Source organism: Lissotriton vulgaris, chromosome 11, assembly GCF_964263255.1.
Source record: "Lissotriton vulgaris chromosome 11, aLisVul1.2, whole genome shotgun sequence".
Lineage (NCBI taxonomy): Eukaryota > Metazoa > Chordata > Amphibia > Caudata > Salamandridae > Lissotriton > Lissotriton vulgaris.
In genome coordinates, this window is record NC_141699.1 from 1,093,447,350 (window position 1) to 1,093,464,268 (window position 16,919).

The 16,919-nt window shown below is 50.9% G+C and overlaps 1 protein-coding gene across 2 annotated transcripts in view; it reads right to left on the reverse strand.

Moving 5' to 3' along the window:
- The window catches only part of PCYT1A (phosphate cytidylyltransferase 1A, choline), a 170,537-nt gene that overhangs the window by 55,831 nt on the left and 97,787 nt on the right, over positions 1-16,919 (reverse strand). Inside the window, exon 4 of one of the 2 annotated variants that reach the window (XM_086944610.1) lies at positions 11,676-11,774. The exons of the other annotated variant lie outside the window; for it this stretch is intronic. Coding sequence (XP_086800736.1) covers positions 11,676-11,774 — 99 coding nt within the window. The remainder of the gene's footprint in view (positions 1-11,675; positions 11,775-16,919) is intronic. 2 annotated transcript variants of the gene reach the window in all.

Consider the following 16,919-nt stretch of genomic DNA (forward strand, 5'->3'; position numbering starts at 1 on the left):
ATTCGAAAGTACAAACAATCGTCTTATCATTGGATAAGTACAAAATGCAAAGGGTAAGGTAGCAGAATGACGAAGGAGTCTTGTATAGACTGAAATCCTCAGTTCTTTATTTTCTTGACATAGAAACAGCAGCCAGCCGACACGCGTTTCATCGCTCACGCAAATCTTCAGGGCACGAACGCTACTGTATACGCAAAGGAGGTCGCTCTGCCGGTGATACTTCCGACCCGGTGGGGCCCTTGACCAATACAAGTAAAAGTAGAACAATGAAGAAGGTCACTTCCAACTAGGTAACGTCGGACAGGACAGATGAGAAAATAATGTGAGGAGATCGTAGCGATGCCAGAAGTTTCAAAAGTGAATCCACTATCAAAGAGGGGAGTTCAATCTGTTTCTATTTTGTTGTAAAATTAGAGGGTCTCCATATAGTAGTGTAGCAGACGTGATACAAGACGAAAAACGCGAAGTGCGCACCAGCATCTAGATCTCTCTGGTCACGGAGTTCCTGGTATCGACCGATACCAGGAACTCCGTGACCCGGGCGCGCACTTCGCGTTTTTCGTCTTGAATCACGTCTGCTACACTACTATATGGAGACCCTCCAATTTTACAACAATATAGAAACGGATTGAACTCACGACTTTGATAGTGGATTCACTTTTTTTTTTTTGAAAATTCTTTATTGTCAGGAGTTTAGAAGAGATATTCATAACGACATTTTGCAATTGCAGCAATATAACAGTAATATGATCCCCGGGCGGGGAAAGGATTTGACATAGATTGTAGTAACAGTTATCATGTTCACGTAGGGCCCAGCAGGTGAAAAGTGAATAAACAGACATATGCATCACAGGGCCCAGTGTCACCCCTTCTTCTTAACACCCATCCCGCCCATACTGTTTCAAGTCAGTAGGCTGACTTCCCCCTTACATAGCATGAGCGGGGACTCATAAGAATAAAGAAAACAAATCTAAAAAACCAAACAACGGTCATCATGTTACCAAAATCTGTGTACGATCATATATACTATCCACAGGCTTACATATTCAGCATTCCGCTTGGAGTGGCGGTGCACGCCCTCCGCCTCCCGGCCCCGCCCCCGTTCATGTTAGCACCTCTATAGCCACTAGTCCTCTTCTTCCTCCGAGTCTGAGTCCTCACCCTCCGGCAATGCTTCACACGGGTCACCCCTATATGCGTTCCATGGCATCCACACCCGGTTCCATTTGCGGGGGCAGGCTCTTAATACATACACTGCTCTCTCCTTTACCATGAGAAGGTCCATATTTCTTATCCACCCTGCCACCGTCGGCAATTCTGGAGCACCCCACCTCTGTGCAATGTCTCGTTTGGCCACTGTCACTGCTAGGGTGACCCACAGTTGTCCATACCTGCTCAAGTCCGTAGGGTCCCAAATGTTCAGCAGGCATTTACGAGGTTCCGGCAGTACAGACATATTGATGGCCTGAGAGACTGTGCGCATAATCTGACGCCATAGTTCCCTGATTTGTGGACATTCCCATAACGTGTGTAGGAGAGTCCCTTCCTCCCCGCATCCCCTGAGGCAGTATGGGTGTGGCGCCCTCTGTATTTTGTGGAGTAATGTGCGTGTGTAGTAGGTGCGGTGTAGCACTTTGAGCTGTACCAGGCGGAATCTGGCTGATATGCCCACTTCCCTCGGCGAGGCCAATGCCTCATTCCACTCCGTTTCATCCATGTCGCCCAGTTCGTCCACCCATTTCTCCTTAAGTTTGTGTGCGGGATCTGGCATGTTGTTAATTAATTTTTTGTACGTGAGTGAGGTCGCTTTTTGCTCCATGAATTCGGTGAGCAACCTATCCTCAAGGGGCGATGATTCTGGGAGTGCGGTGTCTGGTGGGATCGCTCGTAGTAATGCATGCCGGATTTGTACATAGCGGTACGTTTCAGTGGGCCCTAGGCCGTATTGTTGCTGGAGGTGCTGGAAGGGAATAACCGTGCCCTTGTCCCAGAGGTCCCCAACTACCGAGATCCCTATGTCGTCCCACCTCGCAAATCCTTCACAGGTCCGTAGGTTACCCAGTGTTTTAGTGTCCCATAGTGGTGTCAGCCTGGTGATTTTACCCTTCCACCCTAGGCATGATTGTGCCGTATGCCAGATTGTCGCTGTGTGGAATGTCGGGCCTAGCAGGGTCTTCACCTGCGGGCAGTTGTACAGTACCGAAAGCATGCCATCAGTCCCCAGTTGCGACCAGTCTGCCTTATATGCGGGGTCGTCTCTTGAGACGTGAATCCAATGATTAATAACTTTAAGCTGTGACGCCCAGTAATATAGTTGGAGATTGGGTAATGCAATACCCCCCTCGTACCAGCTCTTCACCAGTTTTGCCTGCGCTATTCGCGCCGGACCATTACTCCACAACAGGCTGGAGACCAAGGCTGCTACTCGTCTAAAATACTGCGGGCTAACCACATAGGGGGAGTTTTCTAGCACATACAGAAATCTCGGGAGAGCCATCATTTTGTAGAGCGCCGCGCGCCCTAGGAGGGTCAGCGGCAGCGTCGCCCAGTATTGGACATCAGCACGCAATCTTTGCAGAGGCGGCTGCAGGTTTTCAATATAAAACGGTTTAGCGTCCTTCGTCACATAAATACCTAAGTACTTAAAGGAGGAGGCGGTCACTGTGAGAGGACAGTTAGCCGGCAACACCGGAGCCGGGCCAGTAAGTACATAGAGTATAGACTTGGCCCAGTTCAGGGTATATCCTGAGGCCCTGCCGTGTTCATCGCAGATCGCCAATAGAGCGGGGACCCCTTCAGTTGGGCCGGTCATGTATACTAACATGTCGTCGGCGTACAGGGAGACCTTGTCCTCCCACCCGTCGCGCCAAGTGATTCCCCGAAACAGCGGCGTCGATCTGAGCAGGATTGCCAGTGGCTCCAGTACTATCCCAAACAACAGGGGCGACAGCGGGCACCCCTGTCTTGTTCCCCTCCCCAGTGGAAAGGTCGAGGATATGCGTCCGTTCGCCACCACTTGTGCCATCGGCTGGGCGTAGAGCAGTCGCACCCATGCCATATAATGGGGCCCGAAGCCCATGCGGGTTAGGTCAGCAAAAAGGTATTCCCACTCTACCAAATCAAAGGCCATTTTAGCATCTAAGGAAAGTATCACAGCCTGCTCCTTAAGAAGATGCGCCTTCGCCAATACCCCATGTACCCTCCGTAGATTAAGCGCTGTGCTTCTATGTGGCATAAAGCCCGACTGGTCAGGGTGTATTAGGGTACTCAGATGCTTGGTTAGGCGACTGGCCAGGAGCTTCGCCAGGACCTTTGCTTCTGCGTTGAGCAGTGAGATGGGTCGGTATGAGGCACTATCTGTTTGTGGCTTAGATGGTTTGGGGATGGCCACAATGGTGGCTGTGCGTTGATCGAGTGGGAGCAGCGCCTTTTGTACGCTGTCGTTATACATGTGTAGGAGGGGCTTGGCCAGGACAGAGTCCATCGCCTTATACCATTCCACAGGAATTCCGTTTGGGCCTAGGGCTTTGCCTGACTGCAGCGCCTGTATCGCCAACTGGACCTCTCCCTCTGTCAGGTCTGCATCAAGTTCCTGCTGTGCTTCAGGTGTGAGTACGGGGACAGGGATGTGACTAAGTGAGTCTGTGGCCTCCCGCTCAGTGACTGGTCGTGTCGGTGTGTAGATCCCCTGGAAGTGGCGAGCTAAAGTCTGGATGATTTGCTCCGGGTGAGTTTGCAGCACGCCGGTCGCATCGTAGAGCCCGTGTATTCCCTTGTTACTGCCACCCCGTTTGTCCAGCCACGCCAGCATCTTCCCCGCCTTATCGCCCACATCATAGATCCTGTGCGCCGTGCTCGCGAGGTGTCCTTTGGTGATTACAGTGAGGTGTGCCTGGTGTTGCTGCTGACGGAGCTGCAGTTCATGTAGCGTCTCAGGAGTGGGGTTTGCCATATGTGCAGTGTTCGCCGCGTGTAATGCGAATTCCAAATTGGCCAGTGTAGCCCTAGACTCCCTTTTATGCCCAGTAATGGCCGATATGGATGCCCCTCTGAGGACCGTCTTATAGGCCTCCCACAGAATTGAGGGTGAGGTGACCGACCCAGTATTCTCAGTAAAATAGTGTGTGGTGGCTAACTTGAGTTTTTTCCCAGTGGCAGGGACCTGCAGATAATTGGGATAGATCGGGTACAGCCTACCCCGCTTACAATCCTTGGTAGAAATGTGAAGGGAGACCGGGGAGTGATCAGAAATTCCTCGTGGTAGGATATCAATACTATCCACAGAGCTCAGTCCAACCCCTAGAAAGAAGAAGTAGTCAATACGGGAGAGGGTGTTGTGGGGTGCAGAGTAGTGTGTGTATTGCTGCGCTGTAGGGTTCAGGTGGCGCCAGATGTCTGTGAGGCCCATAGCAGATAAAAATCCCGGAAGTGTGGCAGACCCTCTCTGGCGCGCTCGCTGGGGAAAGGTGTCTAGCAGAGGGTCCGTGATGGCATTGAAATCTCCCCCCAGGATCACGTCCCCCTCAGGGAGGTCAATAAGGAATCGGCTTAGCGCCGGCAAGGCTGTAGCATGCAGTGCTGGGGGGATGTATACAGATATCACATTCAAGGCTCTCCCCTCCCACTGGCCTGAGAGTGCTGCGAACCGTCCCTGATCATCTGTCTTGTGGCCAGTGACCAGGAAGGGGGAGTTGTTTCTGAGGAGTATCCCGGTGCCCCTGGAACCCGAGGTAAACTCGGAGTGTACTGCCATGGTGTACCCACGCCTATTTAGAGCCTTACAGGTGGTCCCCGCCAAATGTGTTTCTTGCAGCAGCACTAGGTCTGACCGATTACGTTTAACAGTTTGCAGCACCAGACCCCGTTTAATTTTGTCTCCCAACCCTCTGACATTCCATGTAAGGAGCTTCAGTGGGGGCACCAACGTCGTTACAGGGGTACCCATTGTGGGTGTAGCTCGATCATGTTGTGCCATTTGAGTGTATGAACCGTGTTCTCCATGTTCAGTAGGAGAAGGACGCCAGAATGCGGAGGCGGCGCACGCCGCCCATAGTGAGCAGTGTTCCCGTGCCTTGTGAGATTGCAATAATGATGACCATAAAACTTAACTTTAACTTGAACCTCGTAACTCCCATCCCTCCACCCCCTCCCTGCTCCCCTGCACCACGGACGAATTCCCGCCCGCATCCCCAACTTGGCAGAGTGCTTTTCTCCCCCCCCTGTCTAGTCTTACTTGCTTGTGGGGTTGGTGAGTCCCCTACAGGCTCCGGCCAAAACCCGCCCTACTCAGTTCCATCGGTCCAAGGTCCCAAGGGCAGTGTCAGTTCTTGGTGCTTCCAGTGTAGCCATTCATCCCCTGCTAGGCTGACCTGAATCAAACGGGTCCCTCTCGAGATCGGAGTCCAGGCCCCCGGCCGCGCCCTGCTCAGTGGCCGGGCTGGCCGCACGGTGTTCCGGCGTCTTCTCATTACGGCGATCCTGGCGGTCCTTGGGCGGGCGTTGAGGCTTGCCCGCCGGTCTCCAGCCATCCAGCCATTCTCGTGCCACCTCAGGATTGTCGAAGAACCATGTCCTTCCCTCGGCCACAATCCGCAGTTTGGCGGGGAAGAGCATTGAATAGGGTAGTTCCCTGTCTCGCAGCGTCTTTTTGATTTCATTGAAGGATTTCCGACGCCTGGCCACCTCGGCCGTGTAGTCTGGGAAGTACGCTAGCGTGGAGTTCAGGATTTTTACCGGCGGCGCCACCCTGGCCGCCTGCAAAATGGCGTCCCTGTCCCTATAGTTGAAGAGTCTGGCCAGCACCGGTCGCGGCGTGGCCCCTGGTTGGGGCGTACCCCCCGGGACTCGATGAGCCCTCTCAATGGAGAAGAAGGCTGACAGGCCTTTAGGTTGTAGTTGGGTCTTAATGAGGTCCTCGATGTACAGGTCCATGGCCCCCTTCCCCTCCGATTCCGGAAGGCCTAGGATGCGGACGTTATTTCTTCTCGAGCGTCCTTCCTGGTCGTCCAGTTTTTCCTGTAGTTGTTTAGTGGTCCTTTCTAGTCGCTCCATCGCCACCTGAAGGTCAGAAGTGTCTTCAATGAGGGATTTCGTGACCACCTCCACTTGCGACACTCTCTCCAACATTTTCTTAAAATCCGCTCGTAGCAAGTTCACCTCAGTGGAGATGGTGCCTACCGTCACTTGGACGTCTGTGAGAGTTCTCATTATGGCTTCCAGTGTGACTTTTCCAGTGCCATTGGTGTCAGAGGAGGCACCGGCGGAGTGCCGTCCAGGTCCCTGTGAGTGGCTGTTCTGGGCATAGGCAAACTTATCAAGCTTTGCTTGCGTCGCTGTCATGCTCCTCGTGTTTTTGCCCGTCATGTTGGTGTGCTAGGGCTGATAGTGTCCGTGTAGGCCTTCCCCTTGGTGTTCGCCGTCGAAGCAGCCGGTAAAAGGAGCAGGGACCGCAGGGCCCAGGTCGATCCCGGCCTGTAGTGTAGCTGCCGTTGGATTCAGCAGAAGGGTTTTCGCGGTGCTGATGGCGGCGTGTGCATCTCTCGGATATCGTATTGTTTCTCCTCTCCACGTGGGTCGCGCCGCCGCTTTCTAGGGCTGCAATGGGCAGCCGGAGACTGGCGCCACTACGATGAATTCAGCCCTTCTGCCCAACGGCGGTTCGGAGCAATGTTCAGTGCTGTGGGGGGACCGCGTTTACCCAGGCGACCCTCGCCCTGTCTTGCCGTATTTGTCGGGGCGTCCGTCCGGTAGCGTAGATCTGGGGCTGCTTCGATGTTGTGCGGTGCCTCTCCCGCCCTTGATATCACTGGAGTCTTGGCTCAAGGGTGCTCCCAGGTGCAGCGTTAAGTGAGCGCCGTGGTGGAACTTGGCGCCAAGCAAGGAGGAGCGGATGCCGGCCGAGGCTGACTCCTCCCGGCCGGGCAAGGCGCGCTTCCGGTCGGCCTGCCCCCGAACTCTGGGCCGGTGCTGCCGAGTTGTCGCAGGCCTCGTCTCACCGTCGACGGATGGAGCACTTCCCGGCGTCGGATTTGCGCTGGGGGCGGCTCGTTGTGCGCCGCTCGGTTCCCGGAGCCGATTTCACCCCTTCAGGCAGGTTAGTAGACGGATGTGCATGCGGATTATTGTGCGGGCCGGATTGCCTTGCGGAGCTCCCGAGTTAAGCTGCCGCCATGTTCGGCAGTTGGCCACGCCCCCCCCTAGTGGATTCACTTTTGAAACTTCTGGCATCGCTACGATCTCCTCACATTATTTTCTCATCTGTCCTGTCCGACGTTACCTAGTCGGAAGTGACCTTCATTGTTCTACTTTTACTTGTATTGGTCAAGGGCCCCTACGGGTCGGAAAGTATCACCGGCAGAGCGACTTCCTTTGCGTATACAGTAGCGTTCGAGCCCTGAAGATTCGCGTGAGCGATGAAACACGTGTCGGCTGGCTGCTGTTTCTATGTCAAGAAAATAAAGAACTGAGGATTTTAGTCTACACAAGACTCCTTCGTCATTCTGCTACCTTACCCTTTGCATTTTGTACTTATCCAATGATATGATGATTGTTTGTACTTTCGAATGTGTGTGCATAGGGTATTTTGTTTCTAATGTTTAGGGTCCAGCCGGCCTTCTGGTTAGACTTCTGAGTGTTCATAGGTTTTCCATTCACCCAGTTGCACCACCAACCTTATGGTTGGTATTCTGTATACTCATGCTGCTTTAATCTCTAGCAGTGCGCCCATCTTTTACTGACACTTAAACCTTCGTGTTGTCAAATCTATAAAAAAGGTGACCGATCTAGTCCTAGCAACTAAAAGCCAATATGCCTGATTGATTAGATACAAAAGGTAGTGCCAAGATAAGTGCTGGCAAGAATTCAGGAGTGGATCACAGATAATGATATACAAACACATCACAGATAATGATATACAAACAACTCTACAGGCAGGTTTTCGTGCACATGTCAGTACCATCGACCAGGTATTTAGTTTTGTATTAATATATTGCTGCACTGTAGTGATTACGGGAGGCACAATTTATGCTGCCTTTGTGGATTTGAAATCTGCGTCTTACCTGTTCTACCCAAAAAAAACCTCTGGTCGGTTCTAATTGACCTAGGGATGCCATTTGATATATTATCTATAGTCGTGAGACTACACAAGGGCAACTTTGCACAGGTGTGATGGGGCGCACAGGGTAACAACACAAACCGATTTCCTGTATCTAAAGGGGCTCGCCAAGGGTGTGTCATGGCCCCAAAATTATTTTCATTATTTCTGAATGGGGTTGTTAATTTCCTCTCCACCCATCCAACAGATGCACCAACATTTGCAGGTACCAAAATACCCATACGTAGGTTCACAGATAACACGCTTGTCATCTCGAAAACACAGAGCAGTTTACAGCGAGCACTCACGCGCTTTGAAGATCTTTGCAAGCTCCGTGGTCTTGTGATAAAAACGAACAAAACTAAATTTATGGTCCTACACAAGCATCGGGCAATCAAGGGCAGTGTATCTCTCGAACAGACTGACTTTTAATTATCTAGGGATTACCATTGCAACAAATCTAAATTTGAAACCTCAGATAGATACTATGGCCCTAAAATATCGCCAACTGGCAAGGGCATTGGCCAGAGAACATAAAACATCACTAACCAAGCCAATAAGCCCTGCTCTGAAGATCTAAAATACCAAAGCCATGGGGCTTTGAAAATCTGACACCAAAAGTTTTAGCCCAAAACAAATTCTTAAGAGGCATCACTGGTCTCCTGCAAAACACCCCCGTAAAGCCCCTATACCATGATCTAGGATGTAATCCACTGTATGAGGTAGCAAGGTCCCGCCGATAGCATACTGGTGCAGACTGTTAACCACCCCCGAACTAACATTATGCTGCAGCCCTGAAGGATGTCTGGCAAGCTGACACCGCATAAAAGATCAGTTGGTTAGAAAAAGTTAAAAGCACATTGATCAATATGGGCTTGAGACATCTATGGGAAGACCCTATGGGCACACGGTTCCCGTCAAAGGGAAATGAAAGAGCTTTATCGGTCCATGACTGTAACCAACAGCACACAAACCATTAATCCCGCATCATTGACAGGCCGAGTCCTAGAGTTTAAGCCTTGCCCCCGTGCGAACCATATTGGGATTTTATTTCCAAGCCTACAGACAGATGCCATATTTTCAATTTCCGGTGGGCACTGTCTGTCGCCGCCCGCCCCCGCAGCAGCCTGTGGGGAGTTCTTCCAGAGAACTGCCATTTGGTAGATAAGAGAGGAGGGTGGGACTGCAGTCTGTTTAAAGTGACAAAGTCCCGGATTACTGCTTCAAGAAGACGGGTGACATTTCTTGCTTACTTTTCTGGATACTCCAGGCTGGAGCGAGCCCCGTCGCTACCCGCTCTGAGAGCAGTAACTTTCCCGAAGGCTATGACTAAGGAGCTAGAAAATGAGATTTGAAACAGAACCAACCCAGACGGGTTCTAAAACCTTAAGAGTGGATCCACAACCCCCCATGGAAAAAGTGATAAGCCAAAGCAGCCCGTTTTCTTCCAGTGCCAAGGAAGAGGGTGCTCTGCACAGCTCTGCAAGGAATGCGGAGTGAGCAGGGCTGGTGTCTGCTCTACTTGATGGAGAAGCTGAAGGTCTGTCTAGCACCTAGAAGCCGGCCTGCCAGTCTGATCAGAAAGGGAAGAAAAGGGTCTGGCCCTGCAGGAGGAGAAACTGTCCAGAAGAAGTCAGCTGCGGTCCAGGCCTGCGGAGCACCCAGAATTTGCGGACTGCCATTGGGAGCGAGGCCAGGGCCAAAAACTGCAGTCATGGGTTTCCTAGTCTCAGACGGTCGCCTCCTCAGTGGTGCTTATAGGAAAATCAAGACAAGAAGTCAACCAATGCTGTTCAGCACTTCCACAGCACTGAAGGCTGAATGTTGCTGCCCATCCCACCTACCTCAATGAATCGGGAGGAGGAGCATATATCACCACCGAAGAAGGAGCTGATCCCGGCCTGGAGGCTGCAACTGTCCAACCCCTCCACCGCGTGTGAACCGTACAATGAGGAAGCATTGGATCCCGGTCTGGAAGCTGCATCTGCTTGGATGGCCACCGGACGAGCAGTCCAACCCTGATGCTCCCTGACCACAGACCCAGCCCCTAGGGAAACCGCTGCTCCGTTCATCAACACCCCCTTTTGTACCGCGCGGTTCTATGTCAGCAACAATGCTGCTGAGAGCACCAGCCCAAGGAGTGCCCGCCACAGCCAGCCAACCACAACAACATAAGCAGGTAAAATATTAGGCCTTACACCAAGACTAAAACCGACGAGCAACCAAGTCCTGCAGCAGGAGCAGTAACTGTGGTCTAAATGACCGCTTCAATTTGGGTACAAACTCCTGACCTGAAATGCTGAGTGGAGATATAGTGATGTGAATTACTAGAACTGAAGAGCTACAGGCAGCATCCCAGTAAATGGAATAGAGAGAGGCCACCATAGTGGACGGACTGTTTTATGATGCGTTATAGCTGCAGTCTCAATCTTGCATCTGAGCCTCTGAGCCCCACTGAACCGTATGGAATTGGATTTTGCTGGGTTAATAAAGTACTTTCTTTTTTAGTAAGACAAGCACTGGGCTGTGTAACATAATTACTGTATCTGTTGGAGGACTGTTGAGTTCTGAGCTGGTGGCTCCCACACTATTGCCCTGAAAGTCTAGATTTGCTTGCCCTCGTTGCCCAGAGTCATACGGTGAAATCATGTACTTGGCCCAGTTTGCAGAGCCATAGTTGGACAGACCCCAGAACACCACTGGCAAAATACCTCAATCACCGTAGTTGGGGACCACACGCCCCTGGAGGTCTGTGGCACCTGAACTGGACCAGTCACCAGGCTTGTAAGTGCCTTTAGGGATGAGGTTGCGAAGATGAAGAAGTGCACAGTTAATTGAGAACTCCAGAGCCAGTCTTTAAGCAGGTAGTAACCTTCCAAGTCTCCTTGATGGTTTTAATTTATCTGCCTGCCATTTCTGTCCACAGCCCAAATTCCTTTCTGCTTATCATTTTTCAACTAAGTACCAAAGTCTTGCATCACTCTGCTCTCAAGGTGTGCTATGTCCACTTGTGTATTAATTGTAACTTGTACTCCCATATGAGGCCAAACATAGCCCAATGTGTTTGTAACAGAGAAAGGTGGAGCTCCCACAGGCAAACTTTTCACTGCGTTGCAAATGGAAAATCGATGATTATGAGAGGAGTATGCATAAATGTTATACATTGACAGGACTGATCCAGTTTTTTTATGAACCTCATGAAAAATACAGTCTAAGACCAAATAATCTTCACGAGACAAACTCAGTCTGTGACACTTACTGCATGAATTTGTAACTTATGCACCAGACAGGTAAAATATCTCTTCCCAGATCTCCCGTGATTGAACTTCTAAAGTGGGATACATTTTTCACCTCTTGACATGCAGTGATTGACCCAATTTGGAGCATGCATATTAAAAACAATTAAAAAAGCCAGAGTGTTATTGATGTGCACATTTATAGATGGATCTTAAAGAGGATTCTCTAAGCAAGCCGGACAGGTGCAGTTCATTTCCACCTCTGTCCTTGCTCAGCCGAAGGATGAGGAGGGGGAGCAGCTTCATTGCTGCATTGGGGAGTGTGAAGAGAAAAAGTAATAACTCACCCATCCCTTGCTCAGCTTAGCACGCTCAGGCTCCAAGTGGTGAGAGTTTCGTAAAAATATCGCTTCAGTCCTTTGCTGTTTAAGAGGACCATTGGTTCCCTTAACGTTGAGAAAAAAAACTTTATTTGGCGACAAGAAGCATTTGAGGACAGTAAATTTGCTATCTGTATGAAAAATGGAGCACTCTGAATTTACAGTGCATTATTCACAATATGAGTGATAAAGTCCACTAAATGTAAAAGCATCATACGGTTAATTGAATGATTGTGTCCGAAGAGAAAGTCATAGTGAGTCAAAATGAGTACCATTGAGATGGATAACAATAAACATCTGCTATTCAGTGTCAAGATACCCTTCGGGTGAACGTGCGCTTTACAAATACACGTTTTGTTATGTTATTGTAGAATATACTTACTTCAGGTTTATTCCAAACGCTAATCGTGCTTTTCAAAGCAGCTCCAATGAGTAGTCAGAGGATATGTAATACATACCAGGTCAGCTCTCCTCCAACCCTTCCACCCACCAAAAACAGAGACTGTGTGTGCATCCAGAACAAACACAAAAAACAACCAGGCCTAAGGAAGGGAACTGCCTCCACCTTTGCAGCCACTGAGCACACAACACATCTTTTATTTTCAAGGTAAGCTATTGTAAGTGTCTAGACATAGGTAGAAGCTTCCTCCACGACAAGACAGAAACTACCAGAGAAATCTGCGTCGAAAGCTGGAGAGTACCCCAAGCCCAACATCACTCAGATCAAAGCCACAGATGAGGAGGATCAGAGGCGTTCCTCACAATGAGGACTGGACAAAGCGATGAGGGGCTTGGAGTTGAACACAGAAAAAGTAATTCCTCCCTGATCCAAAACAGCTCAGTCGGGGATGGACCGTCCATACAGGTCAGCATGTCGTCTCCAGGAGGCTAGAGGACACAGGGTTGCTTTCAAGGCTACATTGTCCATACAGGACACCGGCTCCAACAGGCTAGTGAGAAGAGGGCTGCCCTCAGAGCAGGACTATCCATACTGGACACAGGTTCCAGCACACTTGTGGTCAGTGACTATGGTGGGTAGCTTACAAGACTGGACTGTCCACCCAAGACACCTGAGATCCCCCGCGGGCTGGTGAACAATGGGCTGCTTTTATGGTTGGGTGGACCCGGGAAACCACAAATCACGGACCATCGAAAACACTCCTGTGAGAGCCCTGCGCAGTTTTCATTTAGATGCAGAATAAATGACTGACTGAAGCATTTCAATAGCGCATGTGACTCCGATGAGTCTCTTGACGCTGACAGACGGGACTTGTTGCTGCAGATAAATATAGCTTCTAGGGAACTGTGGCATCTTAGCAAATCAATTTAGAAATTTGCGAGTTAAAGTCAGCTGTTCTGTGAACTGGATCAGACTTGCTTGCTGCACTTGCTCTCTGTAATGTGGCTTGGAGACTTTAAAAAACAAACAACAAAAACAATCAAGAGTTCCTTTTTGGATCCCACCTTGCCCTGCATAGCAGTACCTTGGCCAGCTGCTCTAGGTAAACGCAGAGCCTGCCAATGCCCTGCAAAACAGATCTCACCCAACCTGGCTTTAAAAACATGGACTAAAGCGGTCAGGTTCAGGACGTCTCAGTGGAAAAAAGTGAACACATGTTGATCCAGAAGAAAACAGATTCTTAGACCAACCACCCTAACTAACTCTTCACTCTTTCCCTCCACCTCATACTCGGACAGTGTCTCGGCTGCCATACACTTCAGACCTCGCCCCTTGACGTGCGAGGCTCCTCAGACGGCAATAACTGCTGCCCATTTCATTCAACGTCCACCTCAGCCTCTGGAGCAGGTCATCTGGTCCAACTATCACATGCAAGCAAGGATGTCCAGTTTACAGAGGAAACCAGCGATCAGAAGCGTTGTGCGGTTGCAATGAATGAGGGCCAAACTGACGAAGAAGAGGTGACCGCTGGCAGAGGAGAGCCTAGGGTGCCACATTCTGGTCTCCTGAACCAGCGGCACTGGTGACCAATGCTGGCCTCAGGGTGGATTCAACTGCGACAGCGCCATGCTTTTACGCGGTGTCGCCATCATGGTTTCATCAACTTCAAAATAGGATTTAAAAAATCATTATTGGACTGTAAGTGGTCTACGGGCAGAACTCAATATGTTCCCATATGGATGCCCTCAGGCCTTCAAGGCGCTTGTACCAATCGTCTTGCACAGCTCAGCTCTAAACAGCCGCCTTATCCCAATGCCCAGTGCCATCGCAGGCGGTGGAGGGGAGAGCGCTGCTGTGAGGTGGAGGGTCCCTGAGCACATTTCCACCTCAGCTTCATACCGCGGTCCGTTGGTTCCCAGCCCTAAAGGCCATGAAAACCTGGCTCTTACCCAACTAGCCCTCTCCTTGCACTCCATTCATCGCCGTAAGATCCTATTAGGAAATGCCTCTGACGCAGCATGAACATAAAATGCTGCCTCATGACAATATTTATCCACACTAGGGCAAACAGTCTTCTAAACATTTACAGCCTAGGTTAAAAAATAGGCAGGGTAAGTTTTGGGGGTTATTTTTGAAGTTTTGCAGAGTTCACAAAGTCAGAAAGTCGTCAAAGTTGCAAACTTGGAAAACTACAAAATTCTACTTGCAAAATAATTTTCTCTAATACAAGTTTTAAAAACACAATTCTATTAAGGACATGGAGGCGAGGATTATGCTTCTCAAACTTTACTGCATCAACACAGCAGCCAATGAAAATATATTATTTTCGCAACAAACAATAAATTACTACATATCCCATGAACACCATGGTTATAGGCACGCCCCCATAGTCCATAAGAACCCTTTGCGTGCGTTACACATCCTCTTTCTTTGCTGCTCAAGTCAGAGTTAAGTGCACCTCCCCTTGGTCCCCTCACTATGCTTGTGTTTGGGTTGTTCCTTTGGGGTTAATGTGAATTGCTTTGTTATGTGTTTGTATGATTGAGCGATTAGCTACGAATTTGAATGGTTTTATTACTTTGTGTTTGACTTATTGTTGCACTTTCTCTGTCCGTTCATGAACCACTTCAGAGCCATAAACTTTGGACGTCCGTCCACTGGACCGCGCGCTTAACGAGCGTCCAGAACAACGGTCTTTGACCGACAAGGGGGCCGCCGCGCACCGCATAGGAGCCAGTTACCGGCAGCCGCTAGGCGCGCAGAGGCTTCCCTCGTACGCCCCGACGCTTCATCCGGGTGGCTCTCGGCCGACGCGCGCAACCTAAACGCTTACCAAATTGGGCTAATTCGGCGGTTTTGGTAGCGTTTGGGCGGCGCGCCTCGGTCTGATTCCTCGACTTTCTGCGAACGCATTGCCTACGCGTTCCACACACCGGCAGGACCCCTTGTGTGATCGCCAGCACTCTTGAGCTTGTTGGTTGGAAAGTTGATACGTGGCCCAGAGTGTGCACACGCTCACGGAATCGAAGGGCCCAGGTCTTTGACCTTTGATTACAGCTTTGCTGAGGGGGTTTAGGAAACGTTGCCAGCAATTTGTGTACCAGTGTGCCTGGGCAGACCCCCCCCCATTACCCCCTTGTATCGGCAGATCGCCAGCGTTCCTTCACCATGGAGGGTTGGGTTCGTTACCCAGATGAGGAACATCAGGATGAGGAGGAGATTGTAGAAGGACAGCAGGAGGCTGTTTTAGAAGATAATATCGTGGAAGCCTTGGATGCCTCGGTCCAAGCTTCGGTGGCGAAGGCTATGGAGACGCAAGTCCCGCAGACGGTGCACCAGGCACTTGCAGAGGCTCTGCGCCCTATTCGCAAACAGCTCGAGGGTTTTGCCAAACGCCATGGCTATGGAGGGAAGAAGAATCAGAAACCGAAACAAGCAGCCACTTCTTCCGCGACGGGCTCAACCGGGCAGCAGTGGCCGCATGCTCAGTCTTTGGCTTCCCTGCCGGCGAAAGGGCCATCGGACCAGCCCAACGTGGGCGGAAAGGCCAAATCTAAACGCCCAATATCTGTGGATACGAACACTGCTACCACGAATACGGACACGGGTACCGACACCGACACTTCGGAGGAGCATCCTCCTCCCTTTAAGAAGGCCAGAGTCGACCCGAAGCAGACGGAAGAAAAAAATCGGGACTTTCAGTTTTGACCCGTAGGATATCGTCCACCCCCGGTCCTCGGACTGGATTCCACCCCCGGCGGTCGCCGAATATCTGCACGAGAACCTCCGTAAGTCTTTCAGCAGGGAGGTTCGTAATCGTTTGAGGTCGGAGTGTCCCCGGCCTGAGATTCCGGATGGTGTAGCAGATACTCCGGAGATAGACGCGAGCATGCTCACGTTCTTACGAAAGTTCTCGAAGGACCCGAAGAGGGGGTTGGATAGGGCTTGGCGGTGCTGCCAGGACAAGATGTTGGACGTCGTGGGGCCCCTCGCAAAAATTTTGGAAATGGCGCTGAAGGCCAAGGAGGGTACGGAAGCGGTTGACCCGGACATTCTAGCGGGCTAGGCCCAGCGCGCCATTTGCCTCGTGGGCAACGCTAACTGCGCCATCTCTTCTGAGAGGCGAAAATCCCTGCTTCTTCAGATGGACAGCAACCTCACGGACCTTGCGGAAGCGGGACCCCTGGCGGGGGGTTTCCTTTTTGGCGACAAATTCTTAAAAGACGTTACTAAATACGTCAGCACCTTCACCGCCCTTGACAAGGCCCAGAGCGGAATAAAGCGGGCCCTTAGCCAAGGGGTTTTCACCAGGGCCGGACGAGGCGGGGGCCGCTCGTCAGGCCGAGGATTTCAGCAAGGCTCCCAGCGTGGAGACTTTGGTCGTGGAGAGTGGGACTCCACCCGCGGTGGAACTTTCTATCCATCCAAGCGGAGATTCTCCAAGGGCCGTTTCCAGTCGAGGAACAACAGGGCTTCCTTCAAGTCAAGTCAGAACTCCGGTGAGTGTTACAGATCTTTCCATTCTTCCGTTGGGGGGACGAACGCAGCATTGCATGGCGCAGTGGCGAGCTTTGACGCAGGATGCATGGGTGCTGCAAACCGTTCAGGGATTTCAGCTGGAATTTTACTCCCGTCCAGCGCAGGGGTCTCCCCCTCCACCTCTCCATTTTTCCCTACAAGATCACAATTTTATAAACGAAGAGGTGGAAGAATTGCTGAAGAAAGGGGCGATCACCCAGGTTCAGAGGGGTCCTCGGTCTTTCTTCAGCAACGTCTTCCTTGTCCAGAAAAAAGGGGGCGGCAACAGGTTG